The sequence below is a fragment of the Orcinus orca genome, chromosome 2 (assembly GCF_937001465.1).
Source record: "Orcinus orca chromosome 2, mOrcOrc1.1, whole genome shotgun sequence".
Taxonomy (NCBI): Eukaryota; Metazoa; Chordata; class Mammalia; order Artiodactyla; family Delphinidae; genus Orcinus; species Orcinus orca.
In genome coordinates, this window is record NC_064560.1 from 124244251 (window position 1) to 124267455 (window position 23205).

Consider the following 23205-nt stretch of genomic DNA (forward strand, 5'->3'; position numbering starts at 1 on the left):
AAAAAAATCATAAATCTTGCTCTCAAAGTCCACCTCCTCAATTTGGGATGATTCGTTGTCTAAAGGAGGGAAGGAAGGAAAGAATGAAAGAAGATAAAGTAAAATAAAATAAAGTTATTAAAATAAAAAATAATTATTAAACAAAAAAAACGGACCGGTAGAACCCTAGGACAAATGGTGGAAGCAAAGCTATACAGACAAAATCACACACAGAAGCATACACATACACACTCACAAAAAGAGGAAAAGGGGAAAAAAATCATAAATCTTGCTCTCAAAGTCCACCTCCTTAATTTGGGATGATTCGTTGTGTATTCATATATTCCACAGATGCAGGGTACATCAAGTTGATCATGGAGCTTTAATCCGCTGCTTCTGAGGCTGCAGGGAGAGATTTCCCTTTCTCTTCTTTGTTCTCACAGCTCCCAGGGGCTCAGCTTTAGATTTGGCCCCGCCTCTGCGTGTAGGTAGCTGGAGGTCGTCTGTTCTTCACTCAGACAGGATGGGGTTAAAGGAGCAGCTGACTGGGGGCTCTGGCTCACTCAGGCGGGGCGGAGGGAGGGGCACGGAGTGCGGGGCGGGCCTGCGGCGGCAGAGGCCGGCGTGACAGCGTGACGTTGCACCAGCCTGAGGCGCGCCGTGCGTTCTTCCGGGGCAGTTGTCCCTGGATCCCGGGACCCTGGCAATGGCGGGCTGCACAGGCTCCCGAAGGGGGGTGTGGAGAGTGACCTGTGCTCGCACACAGGCTTCTTGGCGGCGGCAGCAGCAGCCTTAGCGTCTCCTGCCCGTCTCTGGGGTCCGCGCTTTTAGCCGCGGCTCGCGCCCGTCTCTGGAGCTTCTTTAAGCAGCGCTCTTAATCCCCTCTCCTCGCGCACCAGGAAACAAAGAGGGAAGAAAAAGTCTCTTGCCTCTTCGGCAGGTCCAGACTTTTCCCCGGACTCCCTCCCGGCTAGCCGTGGCGCACTAACCCCCTGCAGGCTGTGTTCACGCCGCCAACCCCATTCCTCTCCCGGCGCTCTGACCGAAGCCCGAGCCTCAGCTCCCAGCCCCGCCCGGCCCGGCGGGTGAGCCGACAAGCCTCTCTGGCTGGTGAGTGCTGGTCGGCACCGATCCTCTGTGCCGGAATCTCTCTTTGTTCTCGGCACCCCTGTAGCTGTGCTCTCCTCCGCGGCGCCGAAGCTTTCCCCCTCCGCCACCCGCAGTCTCCGCCCGCGAAGGGGCTTCCTAGTGTGTGGGAACATTTCCTCCTTCATGGCTCCCTCCCACTGGTGCAGGTACGGTCCCTATCCTTTTGTCTCTGTTTATTCTTTTTTTCTTTTGCCCTATTCAGGTACGTGGGGGCGTTTCTTGCCTTTTGGGAGGTCTGAGGTCTTCTGCTAGCGTTCAGTAGGTGTTCTGTAGGAGTTGTTCCACATGTGATGTATTTCTGGTGTATCTGTGGGGAGGGAGGTGATCTCCGCGTCTTACTCTTCCGCCATCTTCCCGGAAGCCCCAGGGCTGACATTTTAAGAGAAAATCTTGGGGATGGTTTAAGTGCCGTACCCCCCAAAATAGTTTTTCACTTGATTGAATGGAACTGATGTTTCTGAATGCATAGCCAGTTGCCATAAAGGTTTCTAATCCTTTAAAATATTGGTAACTTTGCTCGTTATTGCTTATGATTTCTTACCCATGCATTTGATAAAATATTAAAAGTTTAGATAATGAGAATTGCATGCTATAGTGAACTGACAGTTTACCAAATAGTTCATATATATTAGTTTACTGCTGTTAGTTTTTTTTCACTCCTCCATTGTGTAGGTGATGAACATAGGACTCGGAAGAGTTAAGGGCTACTTGTTCATGCACTAATTCTTTCCACCCTTACCTAGTTCCAGAAAAATTTCCAGATCTAGAATGGCAACAAGATGAGTAAAGCTGTGACTTGACTAAGGTCTTCTGACTCTGATTCCACGCTGTTTCCATTGTCCCATGATACGACATTTGCCAAAGAATTTTTCAGCATGTGTATCCATGAGCCCTCAACCCACATATTATACATATTATCAGTACATACAGAATGGCTTCTTAAAACCTTCATCTTTTTATCTTGCTTACTGCATCTGTGAGGTAACTTGCTCCTGTGAATCATTGTTATGCATAGGAATCTGAACCCAACAGAAGTCAAAATTTTAACATCAAAAAGTTAACCCAGCCAAAGATCTGGACTCAGGGTTTTCAGGGCAGGTGGTGCAACTTCTCCTCTACGAGCAGTTGGTGTTGGCCAGGTAAACTGCAGGGGACCTCAGCTTTTAGGAAAGAGGAAGCAAGTGTCCTGAAACCCATAAGAATCCTGCTAACTGGTTTGGTGTTACAGGGATTTGCCCAAACTAATTCCAAGTCATATTGTGCTGGAAGTTGGTACAATCTGATCAAAAGATTATATGATAGTGAAGAGGTTAAAAAAAAAAGCCCTCTAATAGTAGCAGCCCACCATAGTAAGTCACATTTCTTTTTTAATATCCCAGTCCATCACATTCCCTAGAAAATCTTTTGCCTGTTCGTTGGAGGCCAGTGCTTCTTGCACACTACAGTGTAAGTAGGGTTTCCTTGAATATAAATCTGTAGCCCCTGAGTTATCCCTCCAGAAGAGGCCAACCAGCTCTTTCTGCTAAATTCTAAATTTAACAAAATAAAAATCACCTGTCACTTCACAGCTCAAAGTTGGTGCCTTCCTGACCTCTGTCATTCTCTGAGCGCTTTCTCTATGGCAGGTTTTTTCATAATCTCTGCAAAGAAAGCTGCTACCTGTATCAGCTCTCACCCAGTCACTGCATAACCTGAGCCCTAGACCAAAATCCTCCCCCCACCTAAATGCTGCAGCCTTTTCTCATGCTGAGGAGGGAAAAAAGTCTACTGATTGCCACCAAAATAAGTCTTGGGCTCCAACCCAAATACTCACACACAAAGTAAGATAACTTAGCAGTAGGTATATCTGTGGCACTCAGGCAGTATTTGTATTTCTAAGCCTCTTTAGATTCTCTCCAAACAGCTTCTCCCTGAGACATACACACACAGATACCTCCTCCATGTTGTCCTTTTTTCAGTCTCATCCTCCATCACCCTGCCCCTGCCACATTGTGGAATTTCTAACAGGGCATGTGTGACTTTCCACCTCAGGTGGAGTGTCTGTATACCTGTTTATTTTCTTACTGGGACCACACCTTACTTGTTTCCACATTCAGCTCATCGGCACAAATCTTTTTGACCTCCAATGCATGTTAGTCATTTGAGGCTCACAAAGATGAAGAAAACAAGGACCTCACAGACAAAGGAGTGAATATGTGTGGACAGGCAACTCGATATAACATGAGGTCAGATGTGCTATAGTTAAAGGACAGTAGGTGACCAGAGGAGGGGGATTGGAAAAGTGTCCATAAAGAACATAGTTGGGTGGATACATAAGGGAGAGGTATTTTTGGTGAAAGGAGCTACTTCAACAAAGCCCAGAGGCAAAAAAAATTCATATTCCAAGAGTGGCAATGAGTTGAGATTGGCTGAATTATAAGAGGAGTAGAATAAGGAAGAGTGGAAAGGTAGGGTCGTGTTAGAGCAGAGTGTCTTGAAAAATCCAGCAGTTAAACTATATTCCGTCTTGGAGTGTGACATGTTACTGTTGCTGTGTATTTTATACTACTTGGCCTTACAGCTGCTGGGAGGAGGCATTGACATTTACATGGTACCCACTGTGTCCTGAGCATTGTCTTAAGCACTCTGTAAGTATTACCTCATTTAATTCTCACAACGAAATATGCAGTTGACAGTATTATTCCTATTTTACAGTTGAAGAAACTGAAGTAAAGATAGATTAAATAACTTTCCAGAGTCACACAGGGGTGGCATAAAAATTCAAACCTTTGTCCACCTGAGTCTAATTCCCATCCATATTATTTATATAATAACATTATAGCAATGACGATGAAAGGTTCTTGAGGACTAAATTGTTCTTTTATTCAGTAATAGTGAGGTAGGGACTTCCCTGGCGGTCCAGTGGTTAGGACTCCACGCTTCCACTGCTGGGGGCCCCGGTTTGATCCCTGGTCGGGGAACTAAGATGCCGCAAGCTGTGCAGCATGGCATACACACACACACACGCACACACACACACATATATAAATAAAATTTTTAAAAAATAATGAGGTAGTTATGAGCACAGGACTCTGGAGTTAGGCTGCCTGGTCTTAAATTCTAGCTCTGCCACTCTCACTGTGAGAGTGAACATGTGACCATGTCTCTGTGCCTCAGTTTTCTCATCGTTACGATGGACATAGCGTTAATGCTTCCCTCGTTTGGTTGATGCGATGATTAAATTAGTTAATACATGCAAAGTGCTTTGAAGTGTGCCTGGCACAGAGTGAGCACTAATTTCAAGCATTTTTTGGCTATTAAAATGTTTGTTGATCACCTGCCATATCTCAGACACTGTATTTAGCACCGGTCGATCTATTTTAGCAAGATAACCATCCAAAGGACTGCAGCAGGGATACATTGGAGGTATGGGGGCCCATTGGGACATCGCTGCAGTGCCCTAGATGTGAAGTTCTGAGGACTTAAATAAGGGTGGTGTGGTAGGAAGGATAGTGATCCCACAGATGTCCATATCCCTGGAACCTATATATATGTTAAATGACAAAGGGAAACTTAATTGCAAGAGGAATTAAGGCTGCTTATCAGCTGGCCTTAAAGTAGGGAATTCTGGATTTCTGGAGTGGACCCAAAGTAATCACAAGGGTCCTTAAAGGTGAAAGAAGGTGGCAGACGAGAGTTAGAGGGTTGGGGACATGAGAAGGGCCTGGCTCAAGTCTCCTGGTGGAAGAGCCCATGAGCCAAGGAATGCCAGAAGCCTCTAGAAGCTAGAAAAAGCAAGGAAATGGATTCTCCCTTAGGGCCTTCAGAAAGAAATGCACCCTGCCACACCATGATTTTAGCCCAGTCTGGGTTTACCCATATCTGGGTCAGACTTCTCATCTCTAAAACTGTAAGATAGCAAATTGGTATCGTTTTGCCACCAAGTTTGTGCTGATTTGTCACAGCAGGAAAAAAAAAAAAATTAATACAGGTGTTAACAGCAAGAAGTGAGCTCAAGGGGCCAGCCACATTCTAAAAGTAGGGTTGGCATATCTTGATGACCAGTTGGAAATATGAGGAAGAGGAAGGGGTTACAGATGGTCTTTGCATTACTGATGGGACAGGATGGGTGACTGTGTTAACAGACATGGGGGTGGGGGGAGGCGGAGCTTAACTTTTATTTAGCTCCGTAGGAGACACAAGAAGATTTTCCACACCTGGTCTCAATCTACTGGCTAGCCCTGCCTGGCAGATGAAACAGGCATTGTGAGTCCCAGCTTAGAGATGAGGAAGTAGAGAATCCGAGGCATGCGGTGACTTGCCCACCGATAGATGGCAGAGCAGGGTCGGAACTCGTGATCGTGCACTGGCTCCCAGTCCAGAGCGCCACAGAAATCCATGCGTAAGAGGTGTTCTGCATCTGTTTGATCAGTCGATGTGAGGCCCACCCTCGGAGTAGCTTGCATTCTCGCGATGGAGAAGAGAGTCTGTCAGGAGAGGGAAAAACTACCATCGACTGAGCACCAGCTTTGTGCCAGGTTCTGTGCTAGAACCAGAGTTTTACCTCATCTGAGTTTATCCCACAGCAAACAGCCAGATATAGTGGCAGGCAGATTCCCATTTTGTACGCTACGCCGCTGAGCCTGAGAGAAGCAAAATAATTTGGACGAGGTTCTTGCAACATGTGAAAAAGAGGCCAAGATGGGAATCAAGCTCCACGTCCAGGGCAGGGACCCTGCCCTTTCAGAACTGTTACAGGGATGCTGGGCGAGGGCGGGAGGCAGTGAAGGGGCGGACAGGGAAGCACAGACGTCAAGGACGCATGGCTGGGAGTTTGCCTCACCGTCAGTTTATTCTCCACGGTGAATAAGACATAGAAACTAAAATACAAGCAATTTGAGTGCTTTCCCAACAGAGTAGAGACAGAGACCTCAGGTCCCTGAGTCCTTTGCTGTCCTCTGTGCTTCGTCTTCATCTCAGAGATTTCCCTCCCTACCACATCAGCAAACATCATCTGTTCTCTCTGTTCTCTTTACCCTGTTGTCATCATCGGTCATTTAATCGCCTGAGTGTTCTTGAGAAAGTGATTATGAGGCTGGTTGACTATTTTAGAAACAACAGGCTAATTATCTCCATATGATGGATGAGACCCCAGGAGGCTGAAGAGATGGGCTGGCAGAACCGGCACCGTGAGCCCCACTGGTGCTTTGCGGGGCTGCCTCTAACGGGAGGGGGTGGCCGGCCAGCTGGGGAAACGGTCCTGGGGATGAAGCTGTGTGCTTCACAAGTGGGGATGCTCTGGCCAAGGCAGAAAACCACTGAGGGAGGGAAACAGATTTAGCAGAAATAGCCGACCGCCACGAGACTGTCCCCATATGGCGGGCCCTGAGAGTCAAGGTCCAGGGCAGCCAGGCCAGCGAGACTGGGCAGTTTGTAGGGTCCAGTTGTGCAGAGAGGTGAGAGGCTCTGTCTCCTGTACAGCACTCACTCCCCCACTGCCTCAGCAGACCCCCTATTTACAAGATCCTTGGTTCGTTTATTAAATTGAAGTGCTTCTTTGCCAACATAAAAAATAAAGTGAGGGGCTTCCCTGGTGGTGCAGTGGTTGAGAGTCAGCCTGCCGATGCAGGGGACGCGGGTTCGTGCCCCGGTCCGGGAAGATCCCACATGCCGCGGGGCGGCTGGGCCCGTGAGCCACGGCCGCTGGGCCTGCAGGTCCCGAGCCTGTGCTCCGCAACGGGAGAGGCCACAACAGTGAGAGGCCCGTGTACCGGGAAAAAAAAAATAATAATGAATAAATAAATAAATAAAATAAAGTGAGGATTAGTCTAACAACGGCCATCCATGTTGGAGAAACTCAGTTCCTGCCACGTCTGTCTTTTCTATTCTTACATGGTGGTCATGAGGGTTAAGTAAAAATTCAGATTCAGCATTTAGCACAGAGTCTGACACACAGGAAGCTCTTAGTAAATATTGGCTACTACTGTTGTGAGAAGTACAGTGTTCTAGCAAGCAGCCTGAACTTTTATCCTTATTCCCCAGCCAAGGAAGCCCGTAGAGAAGGAAACAAGTAGACATGTCCCAAAATTAAATGGAGAGCTGAGATGAACGAGAGCTGGGTGCTTTCTTAGACGTTCAGCTGCCTGCTGCAGAGCCAGGCAGTGGGGTGCGTGCGCATCACATGTCTCTGGGGGTCTGACAGCCAGTGCCTGTTCATTGGGCCCCGTCGTAAACAGAGCGGTTCTTTCTTAGAATAACAATGTCCAGTTGTCTTTGCAGGCTTTGCCTTTCAGGTTTTTAGGGCCTTGTAACCTTGTTCTCAGTGATCTCAATAGCATCCTTGTTCTACTGAAATGAGGCAAAAGTGGCACCAAGGGCACAGCCCGAGACAGAGAGGCACCAGGCAAGTTCAGAGAAACGAGCATGATGAATTTCCCAAATCTCCTTGGAGTGGGTGGGTTTGGCTTTCTCCCTGAACTTCTCTGCTCAGAAGTCTAGGTATTTGGATACTTTGTAACACAGACCAGACATTCAGCCCCAAGGAAGCTCTGGAGCTCAGAGCACAGAGGGCATGAGACTTTCCCCAGTAAATCTCCCCAACTAAATCTGGAGAGTGTTATTGTGCCATCTGACCCCTGGCATAGGAAGTGCTCTTTCTACTTCAGCAATCAGGACAGTCATCAGAAAGGCCATCAAGTTTCCACAGCTCATCTCCTCGATGTAAGTGATTAGCGGTGTGCAGTGATGCTTTGATAATGACCACTTCCTCACCATGGTCAGGAACTGCTGGCATTTTAAGATTTTACTTCCTCAATCTCAGGTTTCAGTATTAGTAAGAGCAAGCTGGGTAGCATCATGGGTAAGAGCAAGCTGGGTAGCATTAAAAAGCAGTGGTAGGGCTTCCCTGGTGGCGCAGTGGTTGAGAGTCCGCCTGCCGATGCAGAGGACACAGGTTCGTGCCCTGGTCCGGGAAGATCCCACATGCCGCGGAGTGGCTGGGCCCGTGAGCCATGGCCGCTGAGCTTGCGTGTCCAGAGCCTGTGCTCCGCAATGGGAGAGGCCATAACAGTGAGAGGCCCACATACTGCAAAAAAAAAAAAAAAAAAAAAGAACAGTGGTAAAATTCTTGGTGCTCATCAGTTTTACCCGATGAAGCCATAGGCATTCATTTACCATTTTAATAAATTAGAACAATACTTTCAAGAGCTCAGTGGGTTGGATAGACACAGAATCATAGAATATAAAGCCACAAGTGACTTGACTTCACAGAAGTGAACAGAGACACAGAGAGGTAAAGCATCTTGACCAAAGTCACACAGGCAGAGCGGGAACAAAGTACCCCGCACTCTTGTCACTAGACCGTACTCCCATTCATTTTCTTCAACGTGGATTTTATATTGTTCACTTCATTTTATGGGTGAAGAGTCCAAGGCTCTGAGAGAGTAGCTCATGTGCCCAGCTAGAGTCAGTTAGAAAAAGAGCTAAAGCTTTATGATTTTCAGGATTTATTTCTGAATCCATTTTGGAGTTTATTAAGAGACCATCTAAGCAGTATAATATAAATGTAAAGCATTAATAAAGATAACTATTTCTGAATTTTATGAAGCTATTGAGAGTAAGCAACACTAAGATGGTAAAGTCGATGGGTTTAGATTCTAGCAGGCAAGGTTTGAATCCCTGTTCACTCATTTACTACTTATGACGTTAGGCAAATTTCTGTAACTTCTGTATGTTTCAGTTTTCTTCTCTGTAAAAAAGAGAATAATAATTCCTACTTCACGGGGTAAGGGAAGGGAATATAAGAATTCACTAAAGCAGTGCTCAGTTTAATGTTCTGTTACTTAGAAGTTGGTATCCCTCTCAGCTTCTGAAGTGAATATACAAAGCACAGGTCATACGTAAGAACTTCACCTCCACAATTATCATTTCAGATGCTTTCATCAAAAAAGAACAGAAAGCCCAATTCAGGTAGAGTAGCTGACAAGGGACTATTTTGACTGGCGTATCTGGAGGTTTAGAGATGGAGCCAGGCCCTGGTTGAGTTAATCCCTTGGCTCTGCTCACGTCCCCAGCCAGCATGGTGGCTGTAGTTCTGGGCCTTACATCCATGCATTACAGTGTCCAAGGGAAAAGCAAGAAAGTTTCTTCTGCCCTGATATACGAGGCAAGGATCCTGAGATCACCTTTGATTGGAGAACTCGATCATGGGTCAACTTATGAACCGATGAGTGTGACCTAGGAAATAACATGTGCTGGTGACTTAGTCAACAGAGCCACCTTTGTAGTGGTGTTGGGTCCTTTCACAGAGGAACATGGGCAGAGAGGCAGATATCAGTACGAAAGCAGAGTTCTGTTAAGAAGGAAGGATGGTCAAATGGATGCTGGCTCATTGTCAGGAGTATTCATTATGCCATGATGGTCATCACCTACAGCATCTTTCATATACTCAGCGGGTAGTGTTGAGAGGTAGGCGTTTCTACCCTTGATGTTCAGAGGGGGAGTAGAGGCCAACAAGCTGTGTCACGGGAACTAGAGAAGGTGCTGTCTGTGATGTGTGTACGTTATCTAATGGGCCACAACGGTTCTACGGTAGGTACTTTCTGCATTTGATGTTGTTCTCGTTTGACCAAGCTCTGGGCCAGATCCAGAGAGACTTTGCTTTTGTCAGCAACCCTGTCATTTATTTACTCCGATTGCCTCATAAAAAATTTAGAAAACCGGCTCTCTCTCAGGTCCCAGGGTCTGTAGTACTTGCTCACTGAGATGCTCCAGTCTGAATTGGAGCTTCAGGAAAACAGTCAGATATCCTCAACCCAGGACTTCCTATCCGTGGAACTATATTAGTTTCCTGCTGCTGGTGTAACAAATTACCACAAACTTGGTGGCGTAAAACAACACAAATTTGTTAGCACCCAGCTGTGGAGGTCACAAGTCTAAAACAGGTTAGTAGCATTGCAGTCCTCTGGAGAGAATCCTCTTCTTGCCTTTCCCAACTTCAAAAGGCCTCCTGCATTTTTCGACTGGTGGCCCCTCCAGCAGAGTTACCGGTCCAACCTCTGCTTCTGTCATCACGAGTCCTTCTCTGACTCTAACCCTCCTGCCTCCCTCTTAAAAGGACACTTGTGATTACATTGAGCCCACCCAGATAACCCGGGATAATCTTCCCATCTCGAGATCCTTCACGTAAACACATCTGCAAAGTATCTTTGCCATGTAAGGTAACATATTCACAGGTTCTGAGAATTTAGAGCTGAACATCTTGGCGGGGGTGTAGAGGGGCATTATTCCCCCTACCCCAGGGAGGAAGAAAGCAGAGGTCAAAATACACTTGTTCTTTCTACTTGGAATTGATCGACCAACTGTTACGCCTCCAGAGCATTTGCAGCATGCCACAAGCTGACTGTTTAATCACCTAGAATTTAAAAATAAGTGTACGTAATTTAGAGACACATAATTATTTTTCTTTTCCCATTGTAAATGTGAGCATTATAAATTGCTTTCTAAGTTTAAACTAAGGGCAGTGCCGTTTTGTTTGCGCCCTCTCCACAATGTAATTGGGAACACTTTTTCTTCCAAACTGACCCAGATTTAAGAGCACACTCAAAGAAATGTAACACCAGCATAGGTTTGGAATCTGTAAGCTGCAGGGATTTGCTTTGCCAGTGGCCAGCATCTCTCTGATAATAAGCATGCACTTCATTGTTTGATGGCCACTTGGACTGCGGTCTAAATTTAGAGATGAAAAGATTCTTTTCAGACCTCTGAAGCCTAAAAATTTAAACCTGCACCGTGAGAATAAATGGCCTTTCTCTTATTGTAGTTGGCATGGCAAAGCTGGTAATTTGACCATTTAGAAAAGCGTTATACCACGTATGATGGGTGACTCCCCAGAGAATTTGCTTGCTAGGTTCACAGAATGGTTGGGCTTGAGGTTCTGAGGTCCAATAGGAGGTTACAAAGTGACGAGAGGAAGGAAATAAACAACTTACCAACAAATGACTACCTGGGCTCCCAAACCGGTGTACTAAGTAAGGCTAGCTCTAATTTGAAGACAATCTGATCCTTTCTTCTTATGTGGAATGTCTGACTAGTCGAGAAATTAAGTAGTGAAGTAGCTGTTTTTCTTTTAGACTACCTTTCAGTCATCAAGTCTCCCTAAACAATACAGTGCCTTAGAAATATTTCCACTCTGAGTTAGCCTGAGCAATCATTTAAAATGCGGTTTCTAGATCATATACTTGATATAATTGCCTAGATTTGGCTATCCCTAATTAGACTAATTACAAAAGTAAGGTGTGAGTCAGAATGTTAATAATTTCATAAGCGAAGCCATTTATAATCATCAAGGAAACCACACGTACACGTCTAGCATCCCAAAGCCGTTCTGTTTCTTAGGATTTTTTCTCTGTCAACAGAAAAACAAGGGCTTGGTTACATATCTTTCTTTCTTTTTCGTTTTTGAAAAGAGCACGCTAGCTTTTTCAAAATCCCATGAGCTGAACCATCCAGTTCACTTGACAAGGCCTTCTTGGAACAGGTAAATTGGTGGATAAAAATCCTAGCATTGCAACCAAGACTGGGGAAGCAATTTTATCACATGGGGTGGAGGTTCTGAGTGGAGCAATGAGACGTGTGTGCACATTATGAGAAAGTAACAGGGGCCAGAACATGATGGCAAACAGTAGATTGACCTCTCCACCTCACCTTTACCTTATTCCCAGAGCCTCGCCCCCTTCAGGAGATGTATTTCTTTTCTTTTCTTTGTAGTTTTAGCAATTTTTTTCCCATTGATTAACAATGTGTTAGTTTCAGGTGTGCAACAAAGTGATTCAGTTATACATATACAAGTATCTATGCTTTTTCAGATTCTTTTCCCATATAGGTTATTACAGAATATTGAGTAGAGCTCCCTGCGCTATACAGTAGGACTTGTTGGTTATATATTTTAAATATAGCAATGTGGACGTGTCAATCTCAAACTCCCAATCTACCCCTCCTCCCCGCCCCGTTCCCGTAACCATAAATTCGTTCTCTAAGTACAGAAACAGACTCACAGACATAGAGATGTGTTTCTTATGAACACCAGAGTGTCTTTAGTCATTAAAGGGCAGCATTTCCAAAGATGAATTTAGAAAAACAGCAGAAATGAAATCAATATTCAGTTGTATCTGTCTCTGCTTAAGAAAGAGATTCAAATATATCTCGAGACTCGCCTCCGTTTGCTTTGTTGAAAATTCTTCCAAAATTGTCAGCACTCTCCCATTGGTACCAGAAAAAAAAATAAGTATTTACTATGTGAACTACTTGTGTGAATCATATTTTGAAGGGAAATGGCATTCCAAACCATTGGAATGTCTTTTCTCTCAGATCGTTTTGTATCTCCCCTGGAGGGACCCTCTTAACTTCATGATAGAACTTTTCCCTCCCTTCTGCTTTAGTCTCCATGTAATGTGGACCTATTCTAGAAACATAAAGAACTTTAGATAAAGGACTCGTTAGGGAAAAAAGTAAGAAGGGAAGATCTGATCATTTCGCTTCTCTGATTTCTTTTGGGTATATGTATTACAATGGACGTTGTACCTTCTTATAAGTTGTCTTATTTCTAAATGTCTTAGGCAACACAGTTTCGCCCATTATTTTACACTTTATTTCTTCTTCACGTGTATGTACTTAGTTTTCCCAGCCAGGCTGCTGTGGGTAATTACTGTGTCTTGAAATAGTTTCATATAGAGTTCTTTACTCAAAATTGGGCACATAACAGAAATTATCGTTCTATTATTAATAAGCTTATTTAGGAGGGACACAACTGGAGGTAATTCAGCTACTAAGATGAGGAGAGCCAGAAACAGGTGAGTGACGTCTGTCCTGAGGCCTAGGTATACATGGCCTCCAGAGCAAAGCCTTCTGGAATTGACAGCCCTGGTTTCCAGCGTTAATGAGAGTGAAGTCTTTGCTGAAAGGTAAGCTAATGTCGGGGGCAGAGGTTTAATGCCTCCCTCTGCAGCCTGAAGCCCACCTTTTCTCTGTGTACCCCATTGTACTGGCCGCAGAGCAGGCTGCAGAAGGTCCAGCAACCTCCGTATCAAAGATCCCGGCCCCCTCCTTGCCCCCAAGGTGACTGATCTTCAACCCAAAAGGAAGAGGGAAGCATTTAGGGCCCTTCAGGCTGGCGGGAAGCCCTTTGGTGATGAATGAGTAACAGCTGGGCCCCTTGCCGACTGCCGGGATTCAACTTTCGAGATAATGATTCTTTAATCTTCACTTTAATTCTCAATGTGAGCTGTCTTACTCTTTCTATACTCTCATTTAATCTACCTCCTATCCAGAAACAAACAGAGAAAGCTTCCTAAGCTGCACTTTTCAAGGTTCAGGTCTCAGCCACTCGATTAGAATCACATAGCCTAATGGAACAGGGTTTCATCTTAGCTGTAGGGAAAGCTTTGCTTTCCAATCACAGCCATCACCTAACATAGGCCTTTTATAGAGACCACGGATTCTCTAAATTTTGGTCTGAGACCCCTTTATGCTCTTAAAAATTACCAAGGTTCCCCAAATGCTTTCGTTTATGAGGATTATATCTATCACGTTAACACATTTAAAACTGAATTAGAATTGTTTTAAATTCTAATTTATTATCAGTTTTATGGGAAAATGATTATTTGTTAATTCCTTTAAAAATAATAAACCCAATTATGCTTAGTGAAATAAGTCAGAGGAAGACAAATACAGTGTATTATCACTTACATGTGGAATCTAAAACTAAAACAAACGAATGAATATAGCAAAACAGAAACAAACTGACAGATCCAGAGAACAAACTAGTGGTTACCAGTGGGGAGAGGGAAGGGAGGACGGGCAAGATAGGGTAGGGGACTAAGAGGTACAAACTACAATGATAAAATACATAAGCTGCAAGGATATATTGTACAGCACAGGGAATATAGCCAATATCTTTTTTTTTTTAATGATGGGTTTTTTTTTGTTATTTATTTATTAATTTTTGGCTGCGTTGGGTCTTCGCTGCTGCGTGCGGGCTTTCTCTAGTTGCGGCGAGCGGAGGCTACTCTTCGTTGCAGTGTGCAGGCTTCTCATTGTGGTGGCTTATCTTGTTGCAGAGCACGGGCTGTAGGTGCACGGGCTTCACTAGTTGTGGCTCATGGGCTCTAGAGTGCGGGCTCCGTAGTTGTGGCGCACAGGCTTAGTTGCTCCGCGGCATGTGGAATCTTCCCGGACCAGGGCTCGAACCCATGTCCCCTGCGTTGGCAGGCGGATTCTTAACCACTGTGCCACCAGGGAAGCCCACCAATATCTTATAATAACTTTAAATGGAGTATAATCTATAGAAATATTGAATCACTGTGTTGTACACCTGAAACTAATACATTATAAATCAACTGTACTTCAATAAATAAATTAAATAATAAATAGTAAACCCATTACATGTTACATAAATAACATCTATGAAAAACAGCTGAATTTTTAAAAATTAAAAAAATGATGAGTGACATTGTTTTGCATTTTTATAAATCTGTGTCTGACTTAGAAGATAGCTAGATTCTGTTTTTTGGTGGTTTTTTTTTGGAATTCTTATATCTGGTTAGAGAATTGGCCTCAAACAGATATATAGTTGCGAAGGGAAGGAGTGTTTTTAGTAGCCTTTTCAGTTAATTGTGGATATTCTTCTTTGGTACTGTGTCAAAACTCAGCAAGTAATAGTTCCTCAAAAGTTAATTTGCTATGTGGGATCTGAAATCATATTAAAGAAACTTTTGTATTTGGTTACATAACAATCCATTGGTCTATCTTGCATGTTAAATGGATTCTGTTACCCATGATGCTTTTGTAACATCATGCATTGACCTTTGGGAAATTACTGGTTCACTGAGTTCTACAGAGCTTTCCAATGTTGACACATTTTATTATAAAATATTTTTAAATCATTCATTAATATCAACAACTTAATCAGAAAAGTCTTTAAGTGCTGGGAAGCTGTCAAATTCACAGTGGCAGATAAACATTTTGCAAAATTCTAGATTTCACTTGAAAGCTCGAATGATAAACTTGGCAATAGGTACTATCAGTTGTTTTCCTTCAAGTGACAGGCTTCTTTCATTTTTAAGAAACTATTTCTGTTACTCAAGAGAGTATTATGGTTAATACTCAAACTATTAACCATAGTTTGTCATTCTTTTAATTAAGATGTCATTACATGAAATAAGCAACTCGTTTAGCTCATAACAATGACGACAATTGCACAGGTGTTTTTCCTCAGGAAAACCACTGACCTTTGTACAACAGAAGTGCTTTAGGCACGCTTCCCATTTTGTCAGACCTGACATTGAAAGGATGTATACTCAAGAGTTTATTGTTAATAAAATTAATAATCTTTATATTTCACTCAGAACATTCTCATGAGACCCTGGGCGTTGTTTCAGGGATGTGGCAGGAAAGCGTAGAGTTTGGTGCTGCTGCCTTGATTTGTGCTACGTCCCCAGCAGTTTTACTCGCTGTTGCTTTTGCACCATCAGTGTTGCTATCCACACAATTAAAAAGGCAAACGACATCTTAGAATTATTATGAAAATACAGTAGGCCTTGCAAACTGCCTGAGGGGTCTTGGAGACCCCAGGGGTCTGTGGATCACATTTTTATAGCTACTGGCATAGATAGCATAATAGTTACCCTTTATTAAGCCCATGGTATATGCCAGACATGGTTATGTGCATTAATTATTTTAATGCCCAGACGTACAGATACAGGGAGAGCCTACCACATTCTAGAAAATGTATTGAGCTTCCCTGGTGGCATAGTGGTTGAGAGTCTGCCTGCCAATGCAGGGGACATGGGTTCGAGCCCTGGTCCGAGAAGACCCCACATGCCGCGGAGCAAGTAGGCCTGTGTGCCACAACTACTGAGCCTGCACTCTAGAGCCCGCGAGCCACAACTACTGAAGCCCGCGAGCCACAACTACTGAAGCCCGCTCGCCTAGAGCCCGTACTCCGCAACAAGAGAAGCCACCGCAGTGAGAAGCCCGCGCACCGTAATGAAGAGTAGGCCCCGCTCACCGCAACTAGAGAAAGCCCATGCGCAGCAACAAAGACCCAATGAAGCCAAAAATAAATACATTTATTTTATAAAATAGAAAAGAAAAGAAAATTTATTCTTTTTAACCTTTCTACCCTGGTTACACTTCTCTGATGCTGGCTCGTGGGAGCTAATTAAAATCTGAGGAATTGTCAACAGCATTGCTGCCAGGGGTATAACGCTCCATTTTCTCAGTCCCAGCAGTGTTTAGGCCTTTAGAAATTCGTGATTCAGTCTACGTTTCCTTGGTGGTGCTAGGTCTTCAGCATACGTCAGGCCACAAAGTGTGCTTCTCAGGGTTCTTAAGAATGTTTCCTCCCACCCCCCAATTTGTTTTCTTCTCATAGTTATTCTTTGTCTCACTTTCTGGACCTTGGTCTCACCGTTTGAACCCCTGTCCAACAAGAATGGCCTTAAATGTCATGCCTTTGGCTGAACTACATCTGCCCATCCATACACAATGACGAGTTGCTCTTTCTGTCAGGATCTTGGGGTCACATTTTTTTAACTGAGCGTTAGCTTGGTCACACACAGATAATTGTTTATCCTGTTGTCTCATCCGTGCCTTGAAGGCTGGCCTGGATGAAGAACCTGTGGGGCGTTTCCTGCTCCACCCTTTTGGGTTAAAGAGCTGTTTCCCAGAAACAGACTCACAGACATAGAGAACAGACTTGTGGTTGTCAAGGAGGGTTGGGGGGGAGGGTGTGATGGATTGGGGGTTTGGGATTAGCAGATACAAACTATTACATAGAGAATGGATAACAGCAAGATCCTACTGGATAGCACAGGGAACTATACTCAGTGTCCTGCGATAAACCATAATGGAAAATAAAACTTTAAAAAAAGACTGTGTATACATATATATGTGTGTGTGTGTGTACATGTGTATATATATATGTATAACTGAATCACTTTGCTGTATAGCAGAAATTAACACAACATTGTAAATCAACTATATTAAAATAAAATAAAATCTTGCCCTTTCCAAAAAAAAATAGCTTTTTCCTTTCCCATTTGCCCTCTCATGAGATGCTTTGCTGGCAATGTTTCGTTCTCTGGGCTACAAATGTTGATTTGGATTGATAAGTCAGTGGTGGCTAAGAGCAAGCCCAAATCCTGAATTAATCTGAAAGCCAGGTTAAGGGAAAGCTAATATTTGCTTGGTTTCATTATGACTCTGTAAAATTCCCTGTTGGAATGACCCTTGAGCTGATTAACAACTCTGTTGGTTGCTTTTCAAGTGCGGCGGGGACTGTGGTGATGTGTGTTATCTCTGCAAAGTATGTGGTTGTAAGTATTGAGAACTGTAATTCTTTCAGGCCAAATTCAGGCTTAAGAGGGAACTGTACATACAGGACTAGGACTAGATAAAATTACGTTGCATCCAAGAGTGTCTATGGTTCTGTCCTGCTTTTATTCCTTAGTGTGACTATTAGGTAGGAGAAACAGGAACCTTTACATTTCGCTACTGAGGAAACAAGTTCCTGAGAGGAGCCCAGGCTTAGACCACAAACAACTTTTCTCTCTCAGAGAGTACAGATATTATCTGACCTAACAGATATCCCTGCCTAGTGAGATCTCTTAGGAACATCTTTTAACTGTGCTTCTCTCTGCCTTGGGTATCCTTTTTTAAGTTTTTCAGCTTACGTCTCCTATCTGAACCTAAAACACCCACAGGGTTGATTGACACAGCGGTAAATTAAACTAATCCATTACATCTAGATCTCTTCTGCAGCTTTGGTAATGAAGTTCTATTTTTATATCCTTATGATGAGCCATTACTGTATGTAGAGCAGATATCTGCCATATTTAGTGATGTGGAGTAGAAAACTAGACTGTTCAAGATGGGGCACAGGCTACCGAGAGCACCCATCTGAGTTTATTCCCAGTCATTTCACTGATAGACTATGTGACCTTCATCATCCCCTGAGCTCTGCCTTTATCACTGGGTCTGAATTAACGATCTTGGTGCCATCCATACCTTGCAGGAGTGTGACAGGCAGAGCTGGACTTGGATGAAGTTATAAGAGCAGCATTTCTAACTTCCGTTAGGGCGTCTTCTGGAAATGTGTATGACATGGAGAGGGGTGAGCAGTGCCTTCCCAGACATTCTGGCAGGGCCCCCATCACTCTGTCCTCCTGCACAGATCTACCTCTCTCTTTTGGTCATCTTCCCCCACCAGTGCCCATCAGCACTTCTCAGGGGCTATTCAGTTCAACCTCTGGAGGTCCCAGTGCTGGTTTGAGTCCCACTTCAGCCGTCTTTCCTTTACTTGTGCAGCCAGTGGTGTTTCTGTGCAACCAGCATGAGCCCTGATAAATTTTGAATTCAGAGTCATACTGGTTTCTCTCTTGATGCTTGTGAAATTAGTCCCTGACATAATGTCAGCTGACTCCTGCCAAAGATCCAGGACAGGGCTTCCCTGGTGGCGCAGTGGTTGAGAGTCCACCTGCCGATGCAGGGGACACGGGTTCGTGCCCCGGTCCGGGAAGATCCCACGTGCCGCGGAGCGGCTGGGCCCGTGAGCCATGGCCGCTAAGCCTGCACGTCCGGAGCCTGTGCTCCGCGACAGGAGAGGCCACAACAGTGAGAGGCCCGCGTACCTAAAAAAAAAAAAAAAAAAAAGATCCAGGACAACACAGCCAGTTCAGCAGGTGATGGTCAGATGTCCAGTGTTGCAAAGTCTTTGGACCTAAAAGAGTGTTGTCAGTCTAATTCTCTCCATCCCCTAATGTATTTTTATGTTTGTGTCAACTCAAATATATTTTAGAGTTCTTGAGTCAATGGCATGGCTTACTCAGTTCGTGGTACGTGGTATCTTTAGAACACTTGGAGAATAGCGTTTATGGTAGAGAAATTCCAGCACTTAATAGTGCTTTACTCTAAAGAGGCAGTGACCAATGTCTTCTTAATGTTTTCATCCATCCAGAATCACTCACTCCCCACTCTATCCCATGGGGCTTGCATCCATGTTAGTGCGTATTACATTATATTATAAAATAAAGATAAAATGTAACTTTTAAGTCAAAATGAAAATGTAAAGAACCAGCTTGTGAGCGCCCTGAAGGCAAGAAGGCATCTTATTTTATCTTCTACATCCAGCATCATTCAAAGGTCATTTAATGTCATTTAATCCAAATAGAATATTTAGGTTTCTCAATTCAAAGTGGAGATACTCTTTTCTTATAGTACGGCTCACGGTCCTGCCTTTTGGTAATATGTTCTACTTCTCTACCTGCCATACCCCACCCTTAAAAAAAGAATTTTTTAACCCTGCCCAGCTGATGATGTGTGTTATCACTGAATGACGTGGCGGAAGTATGCAGCTCTCCTGAGCCTTGACAGCCTCAGTACTGGTCCTTCCTCTTGTCCTTCTAGCGACGCTGAAGGAGCTCATCTCACAGACCATGATCTGCTGGGCCCAGGAGGACCAGATCCAGGATGCAGAGCTGGTTCGGATGATGTTCAACCTCCTGCGGAGGCAGTACGACAGCATCGGGGAGCTGCTGCAGGCGCTGCGGAAGACCTACACCATAAGCCAGGCCTCCGTGAGCGACACCATCAGCCTGCTGGCTGCCCTGGGCCAGATTCGCTGCCTGCTTAGTGTCCGGATGGGCAAGGAGGAGGAGCTGCTCATGATCAACGGGCTGGGGTAGGTCATTCCCATCAAGGGCAGGTTCTCCAAGAAGCTTCCGGTGGGAGGGCTTCCCTGGTGGCGCAGTGGTTGAGAGTCAGCCTGCCGATGCGGGGAACGCGGGTTCGTGCCCCGGTCTGGGAAGATCCCACATGCCGTGGAGCGGCTGGGCCCGTGAGCCATGGCCGCTGAGCCTGCGCGTACGGAGCCTGTGCTCCACAACAGGAGAGACCACAACAGTGAGAGGCCCGCATACCGAAAAAAAAAAAAAAAAGAAACTTCCGGTGGGAAAACTGGTTCAACTTGCTACATGGCAGTTCTGGAAGCAAATCACATAAACCTACGTGTGCCCCCATCCTGACTTCACTCCTCATGGGATTATGTGCTCGTTAAATCAGTCACCTTCGGTAACCTGAGAGACCAGACAGTGGACTACTGGGGATGAAGGGGCATGGCCAGAAGAAGTGGGGAGGAATCTTGGAGAAAAGCAGATATTTAGTTTGAATCTGATAAAAGTCGCCCCAGGGAGGCAATGAAAAAATCCAGAGGAAGGGGCAGTGTGTTCAACTCCACGAGAGAGAAACGTTTTGAGCGCTTCAGTTTTTGACTGGAGATCTTCTGAGACTTCCCTCTGAAAAATTACAGCCCAATTCCTCCCTTTTTTCAGGACTAATGTGGAGTCATTTTCTTCAGTTCTTTGAGACCCTTTCCCCATGACAGTAGCTCGTGGCGCTTCCTTAGAAGCCACGTCTCCAGAAAGATGGCATTTTATTTATTTTTATTTTCATCATTTAAAAATTTTTTTATTTTATACAATTTTTAAAGGTTACTTTTCATTTACAGTTATTACAAAATACTGGCTAAATTCCCCGTGTTGTACAATACATCCTTGAGCCTGTCTCACACCCAACAGTTTGTACCTCCCACTGCCCCACCCCTATGTTTCCCCTCCCCGCCTCCCCACTAGTAACCACTAATTTGGTTCCTATATCTGTGGGTCTGCTTCTTTTTTGTTGTATTCACTAGTTTGTTATATTTTTTAGATTCTACATATAAGTGATATCATACAGTATTTGTCTTTCTTTGTCTGATTTATTTCGCTTAGCATAATGCCCCCCAAGTTCATCCACGTTCCTGCAAATAGCAAATTTTCATTCTTTTTTATGGCTGAGTAGTGTTCCATTGTATATATATACCACAAGCAAGATCACATTTTAGACATCAAAAAGATTTCCTTTAATTAGGTAGCATAGTTCCCTTTTGCAGGTGAGAAAACTGAAGCCCCACAAGGTTCACTGACCAGCCCACAGTTTTACTTGATTAAAATCAAGCACTAGAGCTACAACCTTCCTGCCGCTGGATGTTCCATCCTACCACCCACGAGCCTGCAGAGTAAAGGAGCATCACTGAGCCCCAGAACAGGGACTCTGAGGACACCTGCTGGGAGTCGGGGGAAGATGCATGCATTTTTTAAACTCATTTCCAAAGAGGAATCTTATAATAGAGATGAAGAGACTTCTATGGAAAGAGAAAAAAGCCACAGAATTAGCCTCTCCCCCAGCCCTTGCAGTAGACACAGCTGCGCTAAAAACTGATTGTGTCTCCTCTTAACAGCTGCAACCCTTGGGGGAATGGGTATGGGCAGAGAGTAACCACCTGCGAGGGATTCCACAGCCCCGTCACAGGCTGCTTCTGTGTTTTGATTTGCCTGCAGCTTTATTATGTGAATTTATGTTGAATGACTTAAAAATATAATTCCTTTTATGTTTCATTGTTGATCATTTCATTGATTTTTTAGCACTGCTGTCCAAAAATGTCATTGGTACCTAATACACAATTGCCTTAAGGAAAGGGTACAGCCCTACCATTTGGATAACTGAGGTACATAGAGGCATACATATAAGGACAAGAGAACGGAAAATAGAAGACCCTTAGCACACAGAGGAAGAGAAATCCAGTGATTTGAGCTCTCTCAAAGCTATTACAAGCAAAAAAGGCAAGGGACAACTGTTTAATGTCATTAGAAGGAGATATTTCAAAGAAAGAGAGCACTTAGTAGAAATAAAGGAGCACAAAATATTCCTTTCAGCTAAAGAAAGGCCCTCCGTGTATATTCTCACCAACCTAGTGCCTTCTTAGCATCTTTCCAGCACGTCACATGTACATTACTTCACCCCGAGTATGTTTGTGCATTTGTGTGTTCTCGCCCCTGAATTGTCGTAGCGTTGAAATAAGCAAGGGCTGACCTCTCTCTCTGATTACCCTAGAGACATAATGAACAACAAGGTGTTTTACCAGCACCCCAACCTCATGCGAGTCCTTGGCATGCACGAGACAGTCATGGAGGTGATGGTGAACGTGCTGGGTGCAGAGAAATCTCAGGTAATACTCCGAGGAGAATTTAACCAGAACTTGACCCCTGGGCAGGGACACATGAGGTGACCTCTTCACAGCCACATGGCTGGTGCCAACTGCCTAGTGACTCTTCCCAAGGAGGGGGCGGGGATGAGCACACAGCCAGGAAGGAGCCGTGAGATGGGGTCCAGCCAGTGTAGGAGCTCTTCTCGCTCGTTCCACTGGGCTGCTTCGTCTCCTTCCCATCCTCTGCAGCCCTGCTCCTTCGGAGATGGAATGCCTCTGGCCCCACTTAGGAGCCTGCTGTGTTTGGTGCTGTGTCAGGAGAAGGCTGTTCTAAAGGAGAACACGATTTTAATAACGATCCTGGCAGTGTTCCCACCAGAGTACGCGTGTTTCCTCTCTGAGCCAAGTTCCTGACGATGCTGGAATTCCTGGCCGGCTCCCCCATAAGGAGCCTGCTGTCGGGGGAGCTCCTGTTGCCAAGGGGCAGGGAGTGCTGATTGGGCCCACCTGGGCCTGTATCCCAGTTTGTCTGGGTCCTCTTCAGAGCTAGAGAGCGTCTGAAGGCAGGAGATGGAGTGTGTTTTCAAATATTGGAAATTCCGAAGTGCCTGATCCTAGGAAAGCAGCCCCACCAGCATTGACAGGTGAGGGCTGTGAGGTAGGAAGAGGAGCCAGGCTTACTTTCCTCCTCACTTCCTTCCCTCCGGTCTCTTTTGAAAGTGGACTCTCTCCAGGAGATCCCTGAGCAAATGTCTGGACGCCTCAGCAGGCAGGCAGACTGGAGCTTCCAGAGCCTCCATGACTCTAAAGGCAGAAATTAAGGGCTTTCTAGGGTCCTGAGCCAACACTGATACCATTTACTGAGCATGACTGATTGGACGGAAGATGTGGCCAAGCCCCGGAGATGCTAATTACTTTGTTAAGCAGAGAAGCCAAGCACTGTAGATGGTAATAGAAGTTGGCATCTCAGTGCTAAATTGTAAGAATCATATTACGAGTACTATAGGAGCCCATAGGAG

The 23205-nt window shown here is 44.8% G+C and overlaps 1 protein-coding gene across 2 annotated transcripts in view; it reads left to right on the forward strand.

Annotated features, from left to right (window-relative positions):
• RYR3 (ryanodine receptor 3) overlaps positions 1-23205 on the forward strand; it is a 555614-nt gene that overhangs the window by 392563 nt on the left and 139846 nt on the right. For both annotated transcript variants that reach the window (XM_049705467.1, XM_049705468.1), the window contains exons 39-40: positions 19570-19843; positions 22093-22207. In XM_049705467.1, coding sequence (XP_049561424.1) covers positions 19570-19843; positions 22093-22207 — 389 coding nt within the window. The remainder of the gene's footprint in view (positions 1-19569; positions 19844-22092; positions 22208-23205) is intronic.